This window comes from Passer montanus, unplaced genomic scaffold (genome assembly GCF_014805655.1).
Source record: "Passer montanus isolate IOZ18808 unplaced genomic scaffold, ASM1480565v1 scaffold71, whole genome shotgun sequence".
Taxonomy (NCBI): domain Eukaryota; kingdom Metazoa; phylum Chordata; class Aves; order Passeriformes; family Passeridae; genus Passer; species Passer montanus.
Window position 1 is genome coordinate 1,612,946 of NW_024372259.1, and position 25,103 is coordinate 1,638,048.

Genomic DNA, 25,103 nt, shown 5'->3' on the forward strand with positions numbered 1-25,103 from the left:
GGCATGTGCAGGGCAGGGATTCCTCAGGAACACCATTCCCTCTCATGGTAAAAGGAGGAGTGGGGGCTTCTTCACTCCTGGTGGGGAGAGCCAGCAGCTGCCACACTCCCTCCAAATGCTCTTTGGAAGTGTGGAGCATCAGACTTGCCTTACAATTAAATTTTCAGTTGCAAATCCCTTCTAGAGGAACACTGGTCATGGACACCTCTGTTTGGAAGGTCACAGGGAAAGTGAGCATATAAAGGAATTTCAGCTGCAATTTCAAGGATGAATGTTTCACCCTTATGAAGCCAAATATCAGATGTGGGTATAGATTTTTTTTCATGGCCATCTTGGCATTATAAGAAGAAGCTGAAATGCTTTCTTGGTTTTGCCAGTAAGAGTGGAGCCACAGAAGTACAGATTGTTGTCTTATTTCCACAGCTCACCCTCTGTGGACAAGATAATTATGTGCTTCCACATTTAGCTGGGGGGAGGAAATAAAAATGTTTCTCAGCTCCTTGCAGCAATGACTGTGGTGTGATTCCAGAATTCTAGAAATGCAGGTGAGAGCAGCACAACATCAGTATGGACTCACCTACTTAAATGTGAGTGTGAAAAGCTGTGCAACACTAATAAATATGTTCAGCAGCAGGGTGATACACAGTATGGGATATGTCAACAGTGTTGCATCACCCAGACAGCTGCAGCAGACAGAACAAATGGGAGCTGTGTCTGTGATGTTGTATTTCACCTTAGAATAAGACCCTGTTCTCCAAGGGAGTCTCATTCCAGAGTTCTGATCCATTTGAGATTGCACAATGAAACAACTGAGCCGTGTCTTGAGAAGTAAGATTTTTATTTAACTAAGCAGTACTACCTTGTGAGATATTTTTCTTATAGCTGTCTTTGAAGACTGATATCCAGAAAGAGAAAAGCTGAAAACAGGTTATTAAGTTTCATCTGAGGAATATTCAGCTGCTTCAGTGATAGTGCTTGCAATAGATTTTGGACATAGATGTGATAACCGTGTTTCAGGTTTCATATGAGTTGAACTTTCTTGAAGTCTGCCTGGTTAAATTTGGACTGATGGTAGAGGAATGGTGAAGGCTTTATCCTTCTCAGACAGACTGCTTCTGAATGCCCAGGGCAAGAAGCCTGAGGGATGCTACAGGCTCTTTTGAAAATCTTTCAAAAGAAGAGGTGTGAGAGAAAACGTTGAACTTTTAAAGTCATTCACCCTGCTTAGAAAATTCGGCCCAAAAGCTACAAACCAATAGAGTTACAAGCACTTGAAAGTGAATTATTGTACAGAGTATGAACCAACCTGAAGAAGACATGCTATGCTTTCCTTCCTCATAATATTAAATTGGCAACTTAATTAACTCTTTCCTGTCAGAGCACAGCATTTGTACAGTCTGAGGTTTCTGGGTGGATTTTGGTTTAATTAACGTTATCCTGCTGCTTTAAATTGGGGAAGGCTCACTTTTTAGATGTCTAATATATAAGATTTAATTAAAAGGCTGAGTGCAAGCTAATTTTACTTTGGGTTTTCTGCAAAGTACACCTTTCACTGAGTTGCGCTGAATAAACAAACACTGGTTTTGTAGCAGGCAAGAGATTCATGGGGTAAAATACGCTCTCTGCCAAGGAGAGGAAATCTGCCTGTTGAATGAACTAAAAGCTGTCAGAAGTGATCATTAAAGGAATGTTTTGGATGTTTTTTAAGTTCACCTGAACTGCTCTTCTATCCAGCTATCACAGAGAAAAAACGACAGGCTATAGAGAGTCAGAATTTTAAGCATTTGCAATAAAAATTGTTTTGCAGGACAGTCAATGAGGTCTGTATGATATTTGTAACAAACAAATATTCCTTATATGAAGAACAATTTCAGAATTGTAATCATAAACATTTGTGCCAGTTAAAATTCTTGGAATTTGGGAATGGAATATGCTGGGACTGATTCTCCACCACTGCCAACCCCAATTAAATATTGGTGGAACTGGTTGGCTTTGATCTCTGACCAAAGATTTAATTACAAGCCTTGCAGCCATACATCATCAATGAAGCTTTATCTCTGCTCCAGAGGGTGTGTTCTGAAAGCAAAATGCTTTTTTTCTCCTCTGAATTACATACAAGGCTTTGCATAGTAATTGATAGTGACTAATTTAACGTAACAATAATACTAGATTATTCTTTTAGCTATTATGGTTTCTTATTTTAAATAGGGACAAAGTTCCTTACAATCCTGAAGGCACCTATGGGTTGCTAAACACGGTGATTACAGTTCAGAACAGCATATTCAGTTTTACATAATATAAAATTAAATTAGGCAACCTGTGTGGCTATGAGTGCAGTTATTAAATAATTTTATATAACAGGAAGAAAGATTCTGGTGCCTAAAGTGAATGTTTGGTTTTACTTGATTTTGAAAATATCTTGTTTTGGATCAGTGTGTGGTAGAGCTTTTGCTAAATGTTGGGAAGCATTTTCTATTTAATTTCTTAAATTACATATTCATTCCAGTGAAAATCTGGTATCTGGAAGCTAAAATTTAGTCTAAACAGTATGAAAAGTTGTATAGGTGTAAGGGAAGGGAAATGCATGTGTCATAAGAGAAGCTCAAGTTTGGGATGTCAGGAAGAACACACTCAGAGCTGATTTCTAAGCTTTGTTTTACTGTGGGAGCAGAAAAATGTGTTGGAGGAAAACTTGTAATATTCACAGACCTCTCTCTCAGTGACTTTGTGTGAATGCTTGATCAGCCCTCATCACTCCTGATTGGAGCAGGGAAGTGTCATGTCATTGTTTTCATACCAGGACTTTCAGTTTTGCCATTTAAGTTCAAAGTTTGATTAGAAAGCTTGGAGGTTGAAAGTAAAATCAGTACCAAGTAATTTGATTGTCTCATGTTTATCAAAAATTTCATACAATTAATTTTCTTATGCAAGGAACATTTTGCCAAAATTTTTACAGAAGGTAGGACTTGCAGATCTTAGCAGTGTAGAGAATTCCCTATGAAATATTGTATAATTTTGTATTTCATGTTAAATTTGCCTCTTCATTTTGAAATAATTATTTGTTGCAAAAATCTTTCTCTGCTGGCAAAGCTAAAATGTCTCCAATTTTTTATGTAGGTTCTTGGAGTAAATATCAAACAGTAATGTGAAGTCATATTTTTCATTGAAAGTAATACCAACATTTTTAAATAAATTGTTAAATAACTAATCAATTTTCACATTAAAGCAAGACAGTGTCATTTCACATATTTACATTTAAGGGTTGAGCTAACCTGAAAAAGCATAAGCTTTTTGAACTGGAAAAGCTTATGTCTATATGGTTTCTTTTACCAGTTTTGACTGTTTACATCAAGCATGTTGATCTTCAAAAAAAAAAGATAAATATGCTTTGCAAGCACAAACATCTGCTTTTGTGAATGTGTGTTTAAAAAAAACACTGTCTGTCACAGTAGAGAAGGGTACTAATAAAGGAGAGGGGAACATAACAGGGGAAAGAAGACAGGAAAACTGTAGACCTGCTTTTTGCAGGGGCAGATTGTGCAAAATAATGATTAAAAAGTAATATTTTATTTTTTTCTGGAGCTCAAACACTGAGAATTTTATATGGGAGCACTGTGGGATTTTCCTCCTCAGTCTATAGGTCTGATCATCATCTGAACTGCTTTCAAGGAGTAGGAACCTCCCCGGTACTCAGCCCAAAATATTCCATCCTGGTACTTGCTCCTGTAGTGGCCCCCTCGGTACCAGACCCCGTTGAGGTTGGAGTGGGCACAGGCGTTGTACCACCAGCCTCCCTTGTGGAAGTGAGCACAGTTTCCTGTGGAACAGAAGGACAAATGGAGGTTTGCTAAATGCTTTCATATTGTGGCTTATTCACAGAAACAGCTTGGATGTATTTCATAGCCTGTTGTGGTCGCATCTTGCTGTTCTTTCTAAACTGTGAATTCTGGTGTAACAGCAGCCATTGCTGGAGGGGGGGTTATTGACAGGGTCTTTAATGTGACAGCTGAAAATGAAGGAGAGAACTCTTCTCAGCCTGCCAGCACTGCTTGTCCGTGAGCTAACACCCAAGGAACTCGGGCTATGTGCTGTTTAGAAATACTCCAGCGGAAGCACCGTGAGTTGATACAGCCCCGAGCAGCACGCGGGGCCACGGCTCCACAAAGAGCTGCTTGTGACTTGTGTTTTTACTGTTACAGGCTTGTCTAAGAGTTTGCAGGATTTGTCCAGCTTTATGGTTATTGACAGCTGAGGAAAGGCAGTTGAAGTATTGCACTCCCCCAAGCTTCCTGTTACTGCAAGGGAAAAACTGGCAGAAATGAGAAAAAGGGAGCTTTAAGGAGTGCAAAAACCAAATGATGGGCCCCTTTCTTAAGTATTGGTACACAGCTAAACCTCTGCACACTTGCAGTTCCTTTCATGCTCTTCAGAGGCTTTAGTTCCAGGTGATTCTGTGGCAGCAGCACTACTCAGACATCACCTGGACAGGAACTCTTATTGCAAGTGATGAGCTAAACAGAAAATTGCTGCAGAGTGCTGTCAGTGAGGGTGATAGATTTTGAATTTCTGACAGGTGTAGGGGCTCAAAGGGGGCCACACCAATGTACTTTTTGTCATCATTGATTCAAAGCATCTTCCAGTAGTGTTATTTCATAACAATTAACACACTTTTTTTGTCCTATGCTGTATTTTTTGAGGTGGTGTCATTGGTGGACCATACTTCACTCACTTTTCACAGCCACACTGCTTTGCTTACCTGAATACATGTCCCTGTCCCTGTCCAGTGTTGTGAATTGCTTCCCATTGTGCCATATCATGGAGTCTCCGGCGTTGCCCTGGTACGTGCCCAGGCGCAGGCGGTAGAATTCGCTCTCGGGCTCCAGGCGGAAGCTGCTGTACTCTGCGTACACCTTCTTGTTGCTCCAGTCCTCCAGCTCAATCAAGAGTCTGTAATTATCCTGATTGGTGAGCATGTAGATGTTTTCCAGTCCCAGCCAGTACTCTCCATCGATGTTCCCAAATCCTTTCTGTGCAGAAGATCGGAAGGTGCTGTTAGCTTAGTTCTCAGTGTTTGTGAAAGCACTCATCAGCAGGAGTGTGATAAACCAGGGGAACTTGGTACTGAGAGCCTCTAAACTTCTGAATGACTTCAACCCATGCATTTCAGTTTTTTATTTTGCTGCTCCGGGACTGCTAAGCTGCATGAGATGCTGCCAGCACCAGTAATGGTGGCAAAATATCTCTGTTCTTGCTGTTCTCCTCTTTTTAAGGTAAAGAGAGGGAGAATAGGGAAACTGAAACAATATTTCTTGACAAAGCTAAGGGGATTTGTAATAATGGGTGAATAATGGAATTTTAGGTTGTAATTCCAGGTTGAAAAAGGTATTTATGGATCAACAGTATCAGGGTTCAAGGCAAATAACTTGTTGCTTCTGCATTGCAACTGGTGTTGTTTTTTACTGTGAATTTAATTACACTACTGCTCTGTGTTCTTTACAGGATTTATTAGAAATGAAATATAAAGACATCTCTTCTTTCAAATCACAGACTACCAGTACAGTAGCTGTGAAGTGATATTTCCTACCTGCTGTCTGCTTTCCCCAAGTAAACCAGTGTTGTCAGTGTTTGGTGTTGCATTAGTTTCAGGATGTTTCTGATTGCTTTATAAGGCACTCCATAACTGCCTTAAAACATTTTATAACATTCAACAACTCCAACACCAACCATGTACGGCTCTGAGAAGTAAAGACTTCACATAATTATTTGGCTGTTTGATTGATTATTGAATAATTGTTTTAGCTGTTATTGATTTGGGGATTAATGCTTGAATCACAAAATTCTAAGAATGCAAGAAGCAAAAAAATTAACACATGTTAATTTGTGTCCTATATGTAATAATTATTATTAATATTAGTACTACTATTATTATTATTATTATTACACCAACAAAATTATTTTCAAATTTCCCATTTAGCTTGTAATTCCTCCAGAGCAGCATCTTCTTGTCATCCTAAACATTCTGCCTGCTAGTGCACAATATCACAACACCACACAGCAATGTGTTTCCTTTCACCAGCCTGACATCTTTAGGTTTCTAACCTAAATTAATGGATGGAAATTGCTTCCTTTAATTCATTATTAGAACTATTTAAAGTTGAGCCCTCAATCCAGCAAATCTTAAATGAATCATTTCACTGGCTGAGTTTGCTTATTCATAAGGGAGACAAATGAAGCTTTACAAGTACTCACTGTAGTTCTCAGTGTGTTAATAAAAATCATGTGTTCAGTTAGAACTTTGTAATAAATGACTTCCCAGGCACTGTCTAGAATAACATGCCTCCCAGTTGTGTTGTGCATTACAAACCCAGGCTGTCTCAGCCAGGTTGGTTCATACAAAGTTAACTGTGCACGGAGGGAAATGGGACATTCTCACTAAAATATGTTTGACTCTAGAGGATGATCACTCTTTTCAATTATCTTTCTTTTCTCACTGGTTTTCTGCATTCTAGAATTTACCTTGTAACTGTCCCAGTTCCTGAAAAAGTTGACAGATCCATCTGTCCTCTTCTGGATAACTGCCCATCCTCCAGGGTCCAGGCTGTTCTCACACCAGAGTTGCATTGGCTCGTTGCTGTTTTTGGGTTTGATCATGTAAATCCCACTGTTGGCATGCCCAGCATCCCTGGCTTGTTGGCAGTCTTTGAATGGACCTTTTGGAAAACAAATACTGTAAGCCTTCAAGATTGGCTGTGCAGTGCCCATTGTCCAGGAATATTTTGTAATGGAAAGTCAGTAATTCAATTAAGGTATAAACGTACCATGGAAAACAGTGCAAAAAGTTACTGTCTGAGATTAATTCTATATATAAATGAGATTAATTCTATATATAAATAAACATGTCAATATCCTCTCTCTATGTATTTTGGAACAAAAATTTCATTTTGCTACATAAATAATGGACTTTGGTTACCAGCACCTGATTATTTTGTCTGGTGTGGCAAAGATTTATACTCTGTGGCAAAGATTTATAGAACATTATGGTTTTTTTTTCATTAATTATTTTCTTCTCTTTTGCAAAAGGCAGACATCAATTTCCTTCATTTTCTGGTGCACCAGTCTGAAACTGGTGGAAGTAAAAACCAAAACAAACCCAGGATACCCAACCAGCCCTACCTATTTCTGAATATATCAATAGTTTGAGAGCTGCTCTAAGAAATACCTACTGCCAGAGTCTACAGAAATGGAATTTAGTCAGAGAGGATTCTTATGCTGTGTAGTTTTCTGCTTTATGTACTTAGGCAGTTTGAGAATAGGCTGTTAACTGTGGATGGGACTCTTCTTAAGTTTCCTGTGTCATCCTGGTGATGTGTAGATGGATATTGATGAAGGAAATAAACAAACAATGGAGAAGGATTTTTGAGCAGCTAAAAGGATTCACATATTTGTTTTTAGGGCTGTGGTTGCACAAAATTCCTGTTGCTGTTGTGAGTGCTGCTTGAAAGATCTGTTTTAGTCCACATGAACAGTGATTTTACAAATACTACTTAGAGAAGACCATCTGGTAATTCTCTGAGAAGCATACAGCTTGTGTGTCTGAAAACCTGGCCTAGCTTGCCTTTCAATTTCTGGTAATTTTTTTTATTTTCTGCTTTTTAGAAAAAAATTTGTTTGTGTGTCATTACTTCAGTTGGTTTAGAGAAACGATGCAGCTTATGTGTCTCTGAAAACCTGGCCTAGCTTGCCTTTCCATTTCTGGTAATTTTTTTATTTTCTGCTTTTTAGAAAAAAAATTGTTTGTGTGTCATTACTTCAGTTGGTTTAGAGAAACTGGTAATTTACTAATGAAAAGCAAAGTGTGTTCTGATGACTAGTTAGTGGTGGATGCCCTAAATGTATTTGAAAACTCAGCAGATCTGAAAATAAATTAGCTGCAGCTTTCCTTTCCTGCTAGAGGGTTTATTTTCTCAAATCTTCTTGGAAATTCAGAGGACCCATCAGTCACAGAAACAGCTCATGTGCAAAACAGCATAGAAGAAATTTGTTGAGGTTATTCTTTAATCAAAAGTAGAGGCTGAGGGAAAGGGACCAAACTACAGATTAAGCTTGTGTGACAAAAGCAAGCTGAAAATTGCACTTCTCTTAGATTTTCAGGTAGTAGCTGTCAGTTGGACAAGTATGTAATTAGCAAGAAATCTGTAAAGCATAATTAGAGTGCATGAAGCTTGTGTGTCTAATGAGGAGTACTCAGAGGTTGTGGCTGTGACAGGAATGTCACAGGCACTGAGCCATTGCCGTAAGCATTGCTGCACTGTCAGGATTGGGATGGCTTTGTCATTCTTCCAGAGCAAGCAGTGGCACCTCAGGAAATAAATCCTGTACCTTTGATATACAAGTGCTTTTTCCCCTCTTGTTCACAATTTAAATTCCCAGAGTTTTCCCAGGGGATAGATAATTTCCTGGACTAAGCTGGGTCTCATTCCCCTTCCTTGATCTCTCTGCAGTAAATTTGGGTGCTCTATAACTGAACAGGGAGGTTGTTCCAGAAGTATTTTTGTAAAACAATTATTGCTTTATGAAAAGTATAAACAAATAAACCTTATATTTTGTAATGTTAATTGAATTAACAATGGCTTAATTAGATCTGCTGTTTTCTGGGTGTTATCCCCCATGATATTGTTGGAGGAGGACTTGAGCATTTGGTTTTTTCCATGAGAGACCCAAGCAGATGTTTGGGGTAATTTTAAGTCATTTTTAAGGCAGACAGAATTGTACCTGTGTGTTTATGTGGTACTTGGATCACTTCTGGAGTTCAGCTGGCTTTAAGGTCACAGGATACAACTCGTCTGCTGTGATGCTCAGCTTTGTCTGCATTTATTAACATTAATTAATGTTGTGGTAGAGGAAAGAGACTTCTGCTCTGAATGTAAGGAAATCCAACATATCCCATAATTTTTGGTGTATAGTCTTGAATCTTTTTACTGAAGTAATTTCTTTGTTAGGTATAATTATTTCATATTCACGTTATAAGAACTGATCTTGTTCAGTGGAAATACTGAGGTTTGTGAAAGTGAGAGATTCTCCACAGTGCTGGTGTGGGTGGAGGTCTGATTGATGGAAAAAGGATGATTTTCACTTTAAAATCTTACAGGTTTTATAGTTTATCTAAGGACTAAGTATCTCATGCACATCTTTTGCAACAGTCTGCGTACATTAGTCACTGAGACAGTGATAAGTCAGAAATACTCTGAGAAGATGATCTGTTAAATATTTCACTTCCAAAATTGTGCCTTAGATGTATGATTTAGTGCAGATCATATTCTGTGCTAAATTAAATGAAGTAGGGAAGGAGAGAGATTAAATATTTTAAGTTGAAAGCTTGATAACTTGATGGCTGAATCCCATTTTGAGATGCCAAATGTTATCTTGAGCAGATGATACAGAACTTGTGCTTGTGTAAGCTTCAGAGAGAGGATTTTGGGGGCATTAGTAGAGGAAAAGTCCAAAATAAAATTGGACATATTAAAAAAAAGAAGCTGTATTGTTAACCAACAGGTATTAGAAATTATTATATGGGGCAGTGTCTAATTTTCAAGTACTTAACTAACTTGAAACTACTTTTTGCAAAAATAGTAACACTAATTCTGGGGATCAGTGGTTATTATTCCAAATATTAAGGTAATTGTGACAACTAAAATTCACAGGTATGTCCAGATCCAGGCTCATAATCCTGTCTGTGACCACATTAACCTTCCTCAATTTTTAGTGCAATTTGTGTACAAAATAACCACCATACTCAGAAAACAGAACTTCATCCTTTTGTTCCCCATGTATTTTGCATTTTACTCTCCACTCACAACATTCAGATGCACATTGACCTTTCTGACCCATCTGCTGCATGCAGGTATTTGTGAGGAGGTGCAGGTGTTTATTCTGACATCAGTCTTTAACTGACCTATTTCTAATTAGGACTGTTGGGTTTTCATTGGTCCTTTTTGACATCTTTATATATTATTAAAAATCTTTATCTTTTAACTACTAAGATGTTTCTTCTATGACGTGGTTTTGATTCTGTGCACCATGAAATCTGTTTACCTTCATTTTAAAAATCAGGGGTAGTAACTGGGCATAGTGTTGGAATATCCAAATTTTGGTTGTGACAACTGATGCTCTACCAGCTGTAGCAGTTCTCAACCCTCCCTTCCCCAAGCACTGCAAGAAACACTTAAACTTCCAACTGAAGAATCTAGTATTAAAGGAAGGTGAATAAAGAATACAATAAGCTTCCTAAAATTTCTTTGTGTTCTCTTCCAAAAATGGATTGAAACTGTGAACTTGTAGGGGTGGAGGGGTCAGTGAACACCAGGGTAGATAATTCAGAGGATAATACTTAATGCTATTGCCTAGTTTTGTATGTGCAGCAGGCATGTATTGAGAAAAAGATGTGTTGAGAGCAGAACCTGGAAGGGAGGGTTTGCTGGGAAGCAGGAAGTCATGGCTTTTTTTAGAATTATACTTGTGCTGTCTGACCAGACATCAATGCAGTGCTTTGATATGAACTGTTTCCTTTCTGTCATGATGTGCCACTGAAATTCACATGACATCTGGCATTTTCCTTGGGTTCATGCCTGAATTTTCTGCAGACCTTGAATAAAAATAGTTGTTCTTTACATCAGCAGCTGGTTGGGTGTATTGCTGCAGAACAGTCACAAATAAATGTTTGGCTTCATCTTAAGAAGCAAGTTCAACTTTCAGCTTTGACTAAAGGCAATTTGAAAGAAATTAAAACAAAACATCCACCTAAACCCAAAACCCCCACCAAACCCTTTTGCTGTGCTAACAGAAGCCAAGAGCAAGCACTCAAAGGGATGTCTGAGAAAAACTTGTTTTGCTGAATTCTTGTTTTTTTTTTAAATAGCGATTCTGTCAAAATTTCAAAAAAGTGAGAAACATGATAGAGTTCAGGGCAGCTCAGAGGTAGTTAATTGTCTTGTCACTAATTTTGATTCCTAGTGATACATGAATTTGTCTAATCACCTAAAGAGTGTAATATGATGGGATACAGTCTCTTGAATGTATTTTCATAATATTTATGGTTTTACTTTAACTTGCTATCCCCTACTGACAACAGGTTACTGGGAATGTAGTTACTGATTTTAAATTTTCAAAGCTGAGTGTCTCTAATTGGATCCAGCCTCAATTCAGTTATCCTTTCAAACTCACCACTCTTGAATATTTCAGCTAAAGACTTAGAGACTCGTTGCATGACTGTTGGTGGATTAGATGTTCATTTTAAAGCAGGTCAGAATAGAAGGATGAAAATTCTTCTAGTAGAATTTTCTTCTGACAAATGTTAAGTATAAAAGACAAAAACTTGAAATTATTTAATTTGTTTATGATTAATTATTCCACTTATTCACTCTTTCCTGCTGCTGTAACATGTTGCTAGCAGGCATCATCAAAGAAATGCGTAAATATTAGAAAGTTTATGCTAATACTGAATTTTCAAGTTTTTGTAACTAAAATCCAGCTCAGAGAGAAACCCCAACACTTTGTAACTTGAAGGTGAGCGTTGCTCAGACTGAATTTCTGAGTATCAGCCATTTCACCAAATTAATCTTGGGGAGATTTAGGCCACTTGGCAAACTAAAGCTTTCCCTGGGAGGTGGAAGGGGGAGAGAAAATCAGGAGCTAGAGTGAGCTGTACCAGTTCTTTAAATTCTTCTGTTTCTGTGGTCAGGTGTTGGAACTCTGGTTACTGAGATTTTAGACTTTTTGTGCTGACAGGCTCTGACCCCCAAGAGAACACTGCATTTGACCTGAGGCTGTGGAGAAGGCTTCCAGAATGGAATGATAGAACTGGGATTGCGGGTGTGTAGTTTGAATAGAATATCACATGGTGGGAAACTTAGGGTTTAAGGGTTTAGAATATAGTAATATCTATAAAGCAAGATAGGGGTTTTAGGGCCATGGCAGGTCCTTCTTCTTCACCTTCTTCTCCATGGGTTTGAGTGGTTTTGTGGAATTGGATAAATAAGTCCACATTGCGGGGCACAGGTGGTTGGTTATTGGGTTAAAAGTAAAAATAATTTAGGTGTCACTTCTTAATTGGACAGTTTATCCTTAAAAAGCCTTGTAGAGAGAGAGATATTGCTCCATTTTTAGTTTGTTGGAGTGATGTGCTGTAGAACTCACTTAATTATATAATACAGATAAGAGCTAATAAACATGAGTCCGAACAAGAAATACCATCTCATGCTTTTAATCCTGACCCTGGAAAAAGAGAAGCTAAGATTGAGCAGTCAGGACAGTTTCCTCAGAGGTGGAGAGATCTCAGGTTAGATAAACAGTGACAGGTAACTCACCCTCATTAATCAGAGCCAGAGGAGGCACTCTGAAAGGACTCTTTGTGGGAGAGGTGGCGGGGTCGGGCGGTGGCCGTACGTCTCTGTCCCGGGGGTAGCCCGGGTCTCGCTGGATCTCGTTGCCCCCCAGCAGGACGGGAGTGTAGGGCTGGCTGTTGGGGATGTGCTGGGGCACCACCTGCACGAGGGGCGGGGACCCGTGCGGGTCCTGGCGCGAGAAGATCCTCAGGCACTGCTCCTCCAGCAGCGAGATAGTCACAGACTGGTTGTTTACCAGGTCGGTTAGCGCCGCATATTTCACTTCCAGCTCCTTGTATTTTGTTGCCATCTTCAGCATTTCTGTTGTAACATTAAGGACTTTGTTTTCCAGCTGGGAAAGCTCGAGCGAGTTGTCGCGCTTGCGAATGATCTCGTGCAGGAGTTGCATGTACAGTTGGGTCACACGAGAGTTCATGTTCCGACTTTCTTTCCTCAGTAATTTGACTTCGTTCACGATGTTTCCGTCCACATCCACCACCAGCTGCAAAATGTCGATCTCCCGCTTCTGCTTGGACAGCACATCCTTCAGGTTCTCGATGTCCATCCTGGTGACTTCATCTTTCCTGTTCCCAGTGCCCGGGTCGTTCGTGTTCACGCAGATTGGCCCTGTGATTTTTTGTTCTGGGACCAGGAAGGTGTAACCACATTTCTTGCCTTCCTCTCCCCCATCTGCTGAGCGAGGCTGCCTCTGCTGGGGCGCCTTCCTCGGCGTGGATTGTTCCGTACAGCGCCCGATAGACAGCAGCAGGAACAGCAGGACACCCAAAGTCCACTTCAGTATCTTCATTGTAAAGCAGCTGTGACAACTGTCAGGAGCCTGTTGAACAGATAAAAGATAAAGTCATTAAACCAGAGGCTAAAAGCTCTAAACTAAAGCACCTGGACTTTTAAACTGCCTGAACTGATGGGTTTGCCTTGCTTGTGTGTATGTACCCAAGCCTTTGGAATCTCTGCCTGGGAGTTAGATTCCATTAGATTGGCTGGCTGTTTTGAGGAGGAAACACTATAATTTAGGTACAGGATTTAGTAAAGGAGTTGTTGCAATGGGTAAGTTTTCAGAAACATTGTTGTGCTTAGATCCTGTGTTACACTCCATTATCAGATTGCTCAGGTCTGTGCTCACTGCAATTACCTGCATGAGGTTATGGAACATGGAGGGCTTGCAAAATACCTTCATGGAAGGGAAGGAGGTAGATGAAATTTATATAAATGTTGGAATTTGCATTATATAAGCTTTTCTGCTCCTCCTTTAGCTTTATATATAGATATATATGTATAATTTGTTAAATTCTGTATACATACTGATTCATATATACACCCATTTTTCAAGTTTATGTATACACAGTTTTAGTAGACTTGAAAAACGGATCTTTAAGACTATTTTTGGACATGAGTTTTAGGCAGGAGAAGGCAGAAGATTAGGTATTGTTACAAACATCAAAAATTACTTATTTGAGTGACTTTGAATTTGTAAGGAAAGCTTAGAACACAGTTTGCTCTGCGTATGTGTTCCTATTTAGTTGCCTTGAGATGAACGTTTAGAATTGTCACACTATTTTTGTATCTTTGAGAACATCTTTATCCAAATAATGCTGAAGTATCAAGTATGTTGTCATTATAAATACCATATCGAAGTGTTTCATTCCTCTTTTAAAGAAAACTAGGAATTTCTTTTAACTCTAAAGAGTTAAAGTGCAGTGATAAAGATCTGGGAATGTTTTTTGAGACCTGGTTTTTAGCTTCAAATATTTAAGATGATAAACAAAGGTAGCACTTAAATAAGGGGGAAAAAAACTTTCATTTTTTATGGTTTGTTTGCTTTGTGAAGCAGATCACTCTTCTTATCTCAGCTGTTGATCTGGCTTTCCTTTCCAGCCTCCTTTTGCCAGCCTTTGGATAGACTTTCTACAGTGGCCTTTGGATAATTACAAAGAGTAATACAGTAAGAGCAGGCAAAGTTAATTATCCTTGTGTTCCTGCTAGGTCCAAGTTGAAGTGCATTTGGCAATCCTGACACAGTGATCCCAAAGGAGAAGCAGAGCTCTGCTGCTTCCTTTACATTCACATTACAAATGATAAGGTGACTTTTGGGTCGGGTCCCTTTTCCCGTTTCTGTTACTGGCTTTAATATTATTGTAACAAATGCTGTCTGCTCAGCCTCAGGAAACCTGTCAGGTCTTTGATTTTTTGCTTCACTAAGAGCAGTGGTTACAAGCTTCAAACCATGATGTACATGCAATCAGGAGTTAGAGGTAGGAATTCTGCTTAAATGTTTGATAACTTTTTGTTTGTCTGATGGTTGTATCCCTTCTGGAAGGGAAAGAAAACACATGTAACACATACTAAAAATCCTTTCTTACCCTGCGTAAATGGAGGGAGCACCATAAGTTTGAGAAGTTTATTTTAAAATACTTATCTTAGTTTGCAATAATAGGTATTTTTATGTCTACTATCAAAAACAAAACTTAATAATTTTGTTAATATTTTTCTGCTGAAACTGTAAATTCTGTTTAAAGAAAAAAAAAGATAGGAAAAATTATCACTTTTCTCCAGAGCTGGTTGTGTGTTTTTCTTTGGTAATTTCAGACATTTAAAATACTAATCACTTGGACAGTGCTCAGATTTGGTAGTTCATTAGGTGAAATGTTCACATGCATCATGGGAAGCACATGGGAAACTGCTCTGTGTGTGGTTCATAATTTGACAAAGATGAGCTGAATTAATTGTCTGAAGTTTAAAACCTCTTTGCATCTCCTAACTCATTTTTTGATACTTTTGCATTTACCATTTGCAGATTGAGAGAAAGAGACTTCATGGCATAGGCTGAGGATGAAGCCATAGTACAAGTCCAGTATTCTGCTGTTTTCACAGGGTGTAATAGGTACTTCATAGTCCAAGAAAGTGAATAACATTTTAGTTCTTGGGAACTTTTAAAGACCCTACAGAATTACTGAAATGATGAATGGCTGGGGATTTTCCCCCACAGCAGCACATTTTCCCCTTGAAATACATAGAACTTAAATTAATCTTTCAAAACAAATCACTTTGCAACACAGTCCACATTCTAGCCATGTACTCTGCTGCAGTCTGCTTTCTGCATTTCTTTTAATATTAAATGTGTTCATTTTGAACTTTTACCCTTATGTATTAAAGTTTCAAGCTCTGTGTCTATACATGTGCTGTCAGACCATTAAATGAGTTAAAGGGTTTAATACAGTGTAGCCAAATCCAGCAGCTGCATAAGATTATGCCCTAGAATTTGGAATTCAGAAATGTCTTGTAGTAAACTGAGACACTCAGATAAGCAGGGATGAGTTCCTTCTGAGAATCTACCTGGTAGGGAATGTATGTGCTTCCATGGAAATGCTAATGTTGAAAAAATTAAATGTTTTAAAATTATGTTTGTCAAGTTTGAGCAGCTTAATGCCTAACTTGTTATACAATAATAGGTTTTGAGCAAGATATTTACCTGGAGTTTTAATCAGCTTAGAGGGAAATGAAAATACTGTTTCAGAAATTTCCTGATGTTCTGGGCAAGCAGCTTAAAAAAATAGGAGCTGTTTATCCAAAGTATGATAGCCTAATATGTAAGACCTAAATGACAAATTAAAATTAGAGTTGGGAAATAGTTTTAGGGTTTTTAGATCAGACACATTTTGTGTGCTGGATTCCCAGGTTTAGGTGTTTAGGTAGGGGCAGAAGTGTTAGGGGACAGCTGAGGCTCAGGGATCAGCTCAGGCAGAACCAGTCTCCAACCCTCCCTGCAGGTTTGGAGTCCCCTCTGCTGAGTGGGGCTGCTGGAGCAGACCTTGGAAATGCAGCAAGTACCTTGTGGTTACAGATACCATTGCTTTGAAATACGTTATTTAACTCTTTATGAAGTGTCTTGGTTTTTAGGTTAGAATAAATGTCATTTCAAGCTGGTTCTGTCGTGTTTCTGTGCCACCCAGTTTTGGGCCTCAGATTGCTGTAGAAGTTCGTTATGTATGTTCTGGCCTGCTGATGTTTTATAGCTTCTGCAGAAGAAAATGTGCAGTTATTCACAGCAACACAAGCTTCTTCATCAGCTTGTCAGAAACACTCAGAGCTGTAGACAGGGCTTCAATACTATTTTATATTTAATGCCATTTCTTCTGATTTCTTTCTTTTTCCAGAGTGATCCCTGTGCAAAAAAAACCCCCAGCTTGCTTTCAAAATTAGTTTTTGATTTATTACTTTTAAAAGTGCTTAAAGGTACAAAATTCCAATTTAAAAGAGTAAAACAAGCTAGTAACTACTATTTTAAACTGCTGTAAGACAGACTGTGTTACCCCCCCCCCCCCCCAGAAATATTATCACAAGTACAGAGTTGCATGGATCAGGATGTGGGGAAGCTGGGGGTATATATTTGGCATTTTTAGTTTTCTGCACAACAAACTATTTGTTCTTCGTTGTACTGCTGTGACTCATGTTCAGCAGGATGTAAAATTTGGAAACCCACAACACAAATTGGAATCTGTTCTTCCAGAGCTGACAAAGGCTCGTTCTCCCTGGGCAGTGTAGGGTGATATTGGTGAATGTAACAAAGCTGTTGCAGGTAAATGGGAATATAGGATTCCTTTTGTATGGAAAATGCAGTATCAGTGCTTATCTTTATTCCCAATATTTATTGAGAGAATATGGTCAAGTGATAAATGCCAGCAGTGCCCTCTTACGTGTAACAGGAAGAGAAACAGACTGGGTTCTTTAAGAAAGTAAATTACAATCCTGAGACTAAAGATGCTCTGCCCATGATACCAGCTAATCAGGGAGCTCAGTTATTGATGTTACACAGACTTCATTTTCTGTTGAGCTTTGCCTTAGCAGCTGAAATCAATAAACCCAGCTGTGTTCCCCTATGTCTGCACAGGCTAAGTGAGGATTTTTGTTGATTTTTTTAGCTTAAAACTGGGTCCATGACATTAGAAGTAATACTAAGGTGGGGAAAAGCCTGTTCCTATAGGGGAAATGTTCCCATGGATTTCAGTATATCTCTGTATTTAAGTGAGTTCCTTCTCCCTATATAAACAAGTGCTTTTCCGGCAAGTCCCTCTTCCTCTGCTGAAATAACAGGATTACTTTCAATTGTATTGACTGGGATCCAGAAATAATATGTTCTTGGGTTTTGTTCATCAGCTATGTGATTTATTGAGTCACAGAATTCTGCTTCAGAGATTGCCATCAACCTGATTCCTTTTAGGAAAGGCAATCTAAAAATCTTCAGGGGGTTTTGAGGTTGTCATTGAAAACGTGCCACTTCTAAAAATGATAACTTCTTAGAAATTCTTCACAGAAGAGATTTGTTAATTTTGTCATAGTAGATATTCTGAAAGCACAGTGAAATTTCATGGCATTTCCAGACCTTTTGGTGAAGTTTTTTTTAGCATGGGGGTTCTTTTGCATTTGTTGGCAGCCACTGTGTGTGTTTGCACTGTTTGAACAGGCAGGTACAATGCAGTGGTGCATCTTGTGTTTGGAAATGTGATTTTGGGGCTCCAGAGTTCTGCTTAGAACAGATACTGAAAATATTAAGCATCCAGTTATGCTTGCTATAGGAAATTGTACTTCATTCATTGGTGCATAAATTTTAAAGACCAAACCAATAGGGCACGTTACAAAAAACAAAGCCCAATAAAACACTAATTAAAACCCAACAGAGCCATGTAGTTACTGCTAAAGTTTAAAGGTTCAGAATTTCCATTCTTTTTTAGTAAGTTCCTTTAAAACTTCAAATAGTGTATTTTTTTCACTGTACTTCAGATCATTCTTTTGGCATCAGCACAATATTAGTATTGCATTATTTGTCTTAAAACAAACATTCAAAATTTGAACTCTAAAGTTGGAAGGCAGCAAAGGAGAGAGAGTTAAAACCTTGTATAGAGCCAGTTTATTGCTTTAAAATTATTGACTCAGCTGTTTTCATTTGTGGAAGGTTTAGGAATTGTTCTAAGCAGCGTAAATCAAGCCCTTGGCTGATGATGAATGAATGGAGCCTGGTGTCCAAAGCACATTATGTGCTTCAAAGGGGGGTTGTGTTGTTGTTTAGATTATTCTCCTCCTTATGTAAAACAGCACAAAAGGATGGTAAGGAAAAGGGCTCAAGAACTTGGAAAGGATCCGTCTTTCTTGTTTATCAAGGCTGCTTCAGACTTTTTTCCTCTGGTAGCTACTAAATCTTAATTAAGTTTGTCTTCTGTAACACTTTGTCTCTCCTTTTAGCATCAGCCCTTTCATTCTCTCTTGCCGTGTCAGGCAGCTCTGAGTTTGTAAATGCAAATACATCACTGAAGTTCATTTGCATTGTTCTGGATTATTTACTGTATTTTCATTTCCAAGTCAGCATGAAGAAAGTTTTCTACACTTGTCCTATGTATAAGCAAGTATTTTTTGGTTTTCATCTATACTTTTGTCTTCTGTTTGTAAACAACTTTCTTGTTTTAATCATCGATTAGCAGCAGCATTCTTCTCCCTTTCTTCCACTAGTGAACTGTAGCAAACCCCTCAATTTTCCACTTAATGTAGTGTTGCTTTGTACACTGCATTTCATGTTTATGAAATGGATCTTTATTTAGAAACAAACTGCAGTTCAATTGAGGTACAAATAAGGAAGGTATTGGTGCCTGTTGCAGCAACATCTTTGGATTTTCAGCTGCACAATTGATTGTGCTACAAACTCGATTATGTTCTGAATCAGTCTGTGACTCTGGTTGTCTCTAGGACTCAGGCAACTTCAGCTCCTCAGAAGTACCATAAATAAAAACATACTTGAAACGATATACAATGATTGCTACTTACAGATGTGCATTGATTTGCTTGGGACTTTTCACAGTGGTTTTATTGAGGTATCCATTTTCTAGTTCTAGTAATGCTAGGTCTATGCTCTGGTGTTGGGTGAAATCCAGCTGCCCTGAAATCGATAGGATTTTTGGCTTTTGCCTTCTGGTAGGATCAGAATTTCACATGAGTATGTTCACAGTACCCAAATTACATGCTTAGCAAAGAATCTGGTAGTGCTAATTTTCTGTAACTGTAGATAACAATACAGCTAAACAACCGAAACTTGTTCATCCCTACAACTGGAACAAGTTAGTCTGTGCTCTTATGCAGTGCCTTTTTTAATTCTTTCCAAAGTCTACCAAATGCCACAAAAATGAGTCTTAATGTTAGTTGTCAAATGTTTCTCGGGCTGAGAGGGATTTGTTTCTTCACAATTGTATGTTGAGGGAGATGCGTGTAGCATTCAGAAATAGCTCAAAATTAAATTTGTAAGTAAGAATAACTTTAAAACTTACCAAGAAATAAAGTCTTCCAGCTGGTTTGCTTCTGTGGCAGATGGAAAATCCAGAGGCCAAATTGCTTTTGCTTCCTATATTACCCGATGGTGTGGAGTGTTAATCTGCAGCTGGAGCTGAAAACTGCTTTTGTCTTTCTCTGTTAGATCCAAGCTGTATTGAGGAATTGGGTTTCTCCATACGATAACCAAGCTAACTAATCAGTTTAAAAAAAAAAAAAGAAAAAAAAAGTAATGCTCCAGTATGCGTTATTCCAGGAGAGAGAGAGAGATGTTTTTTGAAACTGCAGTGTTTAATTCTCACATGCAGAAGTGCTCTAACCAGCCACAGCTGACCCAGATTCCATATACATCACTTTTGGACAGTGTTTTTTTAAACAAACACACACTCGGCTCAGCCGTTCAGCCCACCTATGATGTCACCGCGAGCACTCGGAGAGCAGAAGAAACTCCTCCTTCGGATTTCCTATCCATACCCTCCAGAAGAGGAGGGGGTAGGGAGGCTGAGAAGTTAGGAACAAGGAAAGATTGTTTGCCAGTAGAAGGGAGGTACCATATGGCAACGGACTGTGCAAGAGTTCAGCAGGCAATTACAAATCAAACATTTTTACTATGCTGCCTAAAGATGCCTTTCAAGTTATTACAGTACTGGGCTTCATTTAGAAGAAAGATTCTTTCAGGCTGATAAAACTCGATTTGTGTTGCTGGGAATAAAAGGGGCAGCCTGGCTGGATACAACAGGAAAAATGAAGCATTTGTAGTCTAGAAGAATGTTCAACAGAATGTCGCGTTCAATTCTTGACGTTCACTTAATAAGAAACAGTTCCAGTTGTTAAAGGCATGAATTCTCCAATACATGTGGAAAACGTTAAAACTCTGTGTGTGATGGTTTTGGGTAGGTATCAGAATATTTGATAACATCTGACTGGTGTTAGAAGTAGCAAAAGCCACAGAGATTATGCTCTACAAGAAATACAGGACCTGGGATTGGTCCTGCCCGTGCTCAGCCAGCATGTGAGTGCAGTCAGTTTACTGCCATTGATCTTTCTGGTTTCTTCACAAAGGCTGTGTGAATTACATTTGAAAGAGAATTTCCCTTGTATGCTTTCAAAATTATTTTAGTTTTCATAGAAATGCATCCAATAGGTTTAGAGAGCTGCTCTTTACAGAAGACTTGTTTTTGATTTAGCTAAAATAAGAGATCAGTACTAGTCATTCAGAGGTAATTCTACAAATATGGTGGTTTATAAAATCCTGCATAATAGTGCAGGTGCCTGTTACAGGGAATTTCCTTAAATATAGTTAATAAGTATGATTTACTTCCTTCTGTGGAAGATTGAGTGGGTTTGGGATTTTTAAGGCTTGTTAGGGTATGGGTTAGTAAATTCAGATTCAGGACAGCTTATGCACTTCAGTTAGCGTAGCAATTAAATGCCACTACCTGATGTTTCTGATTATCCTTTCTGTTTTTTAGCAAACTGTTTCTAACAGAACAGAAAATTGAGAGATTTAGTAGTATATCAGGTCATGTATAATACCGTTTTATTCACTTTTTTATATGTCACCTTTCAACCACAAGTATTTTAATTTGTTTCTGTGTGTGCGCACACACGTGTGTGTGTGTGTGTGTTGGTTTTGGAGGGATGCCCAGAGTTTCCCAGCTCACATTTGAGGACTGTACTGGTTAGGTGCTATACAAACACAACTGCTGTTCTTGTGAGGTTGTATTAATAGTCTTCCACCTGTAAAGCGAAAGTCCTTGTTATGATTTTGGTAGTACAAGGCTGAGAGGTGAAGTAAAATATATTTCCCTGTTATGGAAACAAGTTTCTTAAATAATATTATTTAAGTTTGTGTCGTTTTTAAATTGGGATATCTGTGGAAGATGCAAGGGATGCAGGCCAATTCCTTTGAACAGCAGAGCTGGTCAGGATATGCTTTGCTTAGTTGAGACAAACAGGCGAAGTTCAAGGAAAGGAGTTGTGGTTAGAAGTAAAATAAATGTTTTATCTACAAGCATTAGTGTGTAAGGAGGAGGATTTTCCCCTCTACATGATCGGAGGATTGAAGGAGCAGTGCAGGGCAGGTAGGGAATATGAAGTGACTTACCTAGAAAGCTGTTGGATCTTCGGAGCTGTGATTATTACAAACTGCAGGATTCATTTGTTCCAGTCTGGTTGCCCATTTTCTCTAAGTTAATCTTTCCCATGTTGCTGAGCTTGAGTTTTTATTCAGCTTGAAGTGTTTTGGGTGTAATTTATCCTTCTGTTGTTTTTTAATTGCTGCTTTGGAGGAATGAAGTAGTAGACTTCCTAAACAATTAATTTTGATGGTATATTTTAGTATTGTGTGTTTAGTATGCTTCATATTTGTCAAGAGAGTAGTAAATTGGTGCTGTGGAGAAGATGAGGTTTATGAGTGGCTGTGCATGTCTTTGTAATTCCTTTTAGATTTCTAAAATTATTTTCCAGGTAAATCCAAAATCCTATTCTTTGACAATGATTTGTCAACCTACTTTAATGTTTGTGCAAGCAAAACTTCTTCAGAATATTCTTGATGGCAGGGGTTTTTTTCTGCTCAGTGAAAGACATTAAACAAAGAAATTTCTCATTCTAATCTCATTTCAGGTATTTATCTGTCAGACTTGACATATATTGACTCTGCCTACCCCTCAACAGCAAGCATTCTGGAAAGTGAGCAAAGAACAAATTTAATGAACAACATTCTTCGAATTATCTCAGATTTGCAGCAGTCGTGTGAATATGGTAAGCTAGTGTGTAAACATCACAGAGTTAAAGGGAAGAACTTTAAAAGCTTTAATTTTTGTCTGCTGTGATGCAATTTAAGTAAAGCTGGACCCATGTGAATGCCATTAACACCCTCACTCATCCTCTCTGCCCAAAAGTCTAGGTTTAATCTGGTATTGTTGGTTAAGACAGAGCATCAGGGTGAGGAGACAGAATAAAATTGCCTTTCTCCTACACTGAGCAAACTGCAGTATATATTTTCTGATGATAAATGTGTACTGGTACATCATACTCAAGAGTAGTTTTACTGGTATTTATAAGCTCATGTTTCTCTGTTCATAATTTTATTAATGAATTCTAAAAATAGGATTTATTTTGGAATAGTACTTTTACTGGAGATAATAAAATACACTCAGCTTGTCTTTTGGACGTTTATAGTTCTGTCCATAGATCAGATAATGTATTTTTTTCTTCAAAGATGGTTTCCCTCACAGTCCTCTTCCCATTCTAGTAAAGTCCTAATGCTGTGTTTGTGATGGTGGAATATGAATTAGGACAGGATTGTGGCTTCCCTGAAAGCTCACTGTAAAGAGATTGAATGTCCTCAGACTCCATGTTCCAGTTCTGGGCCTTTGGTTTGGCCAAGGATCTTGTCTTACTTTTCCCTTACATGTGCTCTGATGAGCAGCTCTGGGGTTTGTGTGTGGGGGGAGTGTCAGCTCAATGCATGAGAATTTCTATGAAGTTCTGAAATTTCAGTATCATTAGGGCCTGTAGTTTGTACCTCCATCTCACATAAAAAGGCAAGAGATCTGAATCTGTTCAAATAGTTGCTGGAAAAAAACCCTTTGCTTACCATTGAGTGGCACAGTGTCAATGAATGCTGTCTGTTTTCCAGATATTCCTATGTTGCCTCATGTCCAAAAATATCTAAACTCAGTTCAGTACATAGAAGAACTACAGAAGTTTGTAGAAGATGACAATTACAAGTAAGTACAACATGCTGTAAGCTGACCATAACTTATTACAAAATTACTTCTATAACTCAAAGCCTGTCACTTGTGAGATTGAATTTGCATTGGGGAATTGTATTATATTATATGGGTGTCCCTGCCCATGGCAGGGGGTTGGAACTAGATGAGATTTAGGGTTCCTTCAGACCCACACCATTCTGTGATGGTGTGATGATGTACCTCAGACACAGCAGCTGTGAGCAGTTGTGATTTCAACAGGATGTTGTGCTCAAGGCACTTTCCCACAAGCTGAATGGCAGATCTGCTCCCTTTTCTGTGCCAGACTGCCCCAAGCCCTTGCCTCAGGTGGGTTTGGTCTGCTGAGAAAGACTTTCTACATGTGGCTCACCTGCAACACTGTTCTGTCGTTAAGAGGAATCCTGTGGTTGGAGATGGCTTAAGTCATTCTTCATCAGAACAAAACCATCTGTGCATCCAGTCCCAGGTTTTTACTGAGGGTGACTTACAGCTTTCACTTGCAGATAATGCTTCATTTTATACTTTCCTCTTTGATTAGGTTATAAAGTGTGAGTAAAACGTAAGCACTTGGTTTTTGAGAGGCAAGTTCCTGTTCCTCCCAGCCTCCCACCCAAGCTTTCTACATCCTTAATTAAAAGATTATTACGGTAATAAGTGATTTGGCATCCAGCAAAACTGGGGGAGGGAAATCTCTGGCAAGAGACAGGAACTGAGGATAGGAAACACCCTCAGGCAAATCTGTTGCCTATGAAGGAGGGTTTTGTTCATTGGCTGATGTGCTCGAGGAGGTTCCCCACCCATTCCCATCCTGCCCGCCCGGGAAGTTTGTCACCTCAGAAGGCTTGAATTGGTTGCTTGTGCAGCTCCCTTGGAATGGCAGGAGGGGGATGCACACTTTAGGAACAGCTGGGCTTTGCCATTTAATAGCCCTAACTTGGAATTACTGGAAGGCAGCAAATGGGGACCCTTCAGTTTGTCAGAGAACAGTTAACGAGGACTCAGACCCGTGGCTTCTCTTCTGAGCTTTGTAAGTTGTTCTCTGCCTGTCCCTGTGGAAGCATCCAGCTTCACCTTTTTCCTGGGATGTTCTACAGCCTGATTTGGGAAGTGTCACTTGTCTATCACTGAGAGTAAAGGAAAAAAAAAGGCAAAAAAAAAAAGTTAACCCAGACCCAAGCTTCTTACCTGCAGTGTCACCTTAGGACACTGTATTCATGAATTCCACTCTCCACCTTCCTTCACCTTCACTGGGTAGGACTGACTAGCAGGGGGAATTTGATGGATGAAGGAGCTGCAGTCTCTTCATCCTGTACAATCTGTGTTTGGTAGCAGGGCAATGACTGGGGACAATGATACATCAATCAGAAGCATGGCTGCTGTTCACAATGTCTGGTTTTGCACTGATGGGTTTTGTACATCTCCAGACTAAATGTTTTTATGGTCAAGGAGTATTTTTGAAGAATTGTTGTTACTTAAAGTGGCTCTTCTACTTTTTTTTCCCCCTAAGCTGTCTGTCAGCAAAAAGGTTGAAGTTAGAGAACAGCAACTGTGACTTGAATACATGGTTTTTCTTCCTAAAAGATTTTATTTGAAAAAATTAAATTTTAAAATTGTAATGAATCATTGCTATACTGTCTGGAATGAGAGGGAGAGG

The 25,103-nt window shown here is 38.8% G+C and overlaps 2 protein-coding genes across 7 annotated transcripts in view; one reads left to right on the top strand and one right to left on the bottom strand.

The window, feature by feature from the left end:
* The window catches only part of RALGPS2 (Ral GEF with PH domain and SH3 binding motif 2), a 112,358-nt gene that overhangs the window by 55,892 nt on the left and 31,363 nt on the right, over window positions 1-25,103 (top strand). For all 6 annotated transcript variants that reach the window (XR_005629964.1, XR_005629965.1, XM_039730268.1 and 3 more), the window contains exons 9-10: window positions 22,338-22,475; window positions 23,356-23,446. Coding sequence is in view for 4 of the 6 variants with exons in the window: in XM_039730268.1 (XP_039586202.1) it covers window positions 22,338-22,475; window positions 23,356-23,446 (229 nt within the window). In the remaining 2 variants the exon portion in view is untranslated. The remainder of the gene's footprint in view (window positions 1-22,337; window positions 22,476-23,355; window positions 23,447-25,103) is intronic.
* On the bottom strand, window positions 830-20,077 carry ANGPTL1 (angiopoietin like 1). The gene is made up of 5 exons (XM_039730272.1): window positions 19,712-20,077; window positions 12,363-13,218; window positions 6,517-6,710; window positions 4,757-5,027; window positions 830-3,817 (listed from the first exon to the last, which is right to left on the bottom strand). The coding sequence occupies exons 2-5, from the start codon at window positions 13,186-13,188 to the stop codon at window positions 3,630-3,632; spliced, it is 1,479 nt and encodes a 492-aa protein (XP_039586206.1). The 5' UTR covers window positions 13,189-13,218; window positions 19,712-20,077; the 3' UTR covers window positions 830-3,629.

Excerpts from the sequence above, each read along its gene's own strand:
- ANGPTL1 (XM_039730272.1), bottom strand. The coding sequence starts at position 13,188 with ATGAAGATACTGAAGTGGACTTTGGGTGTCCTGCTGTTCCTGCTGCTG. Across the intron at positions 5,028-6,516 it reads GGAACTGGGACAGTTACAAG|AAAGGATTTGGGAACATCGA; the intron begins GTAAATTCTAGA and ends TCTTCTGCACAG. Across the intron at positions 3,818-4,756 it reads GGACAGGGACATGTATTCAG|GAAACTGTGCTCACTTCCAC; the intron begins GTAAGCAAAGCA and ends TCTGTTCCACAG.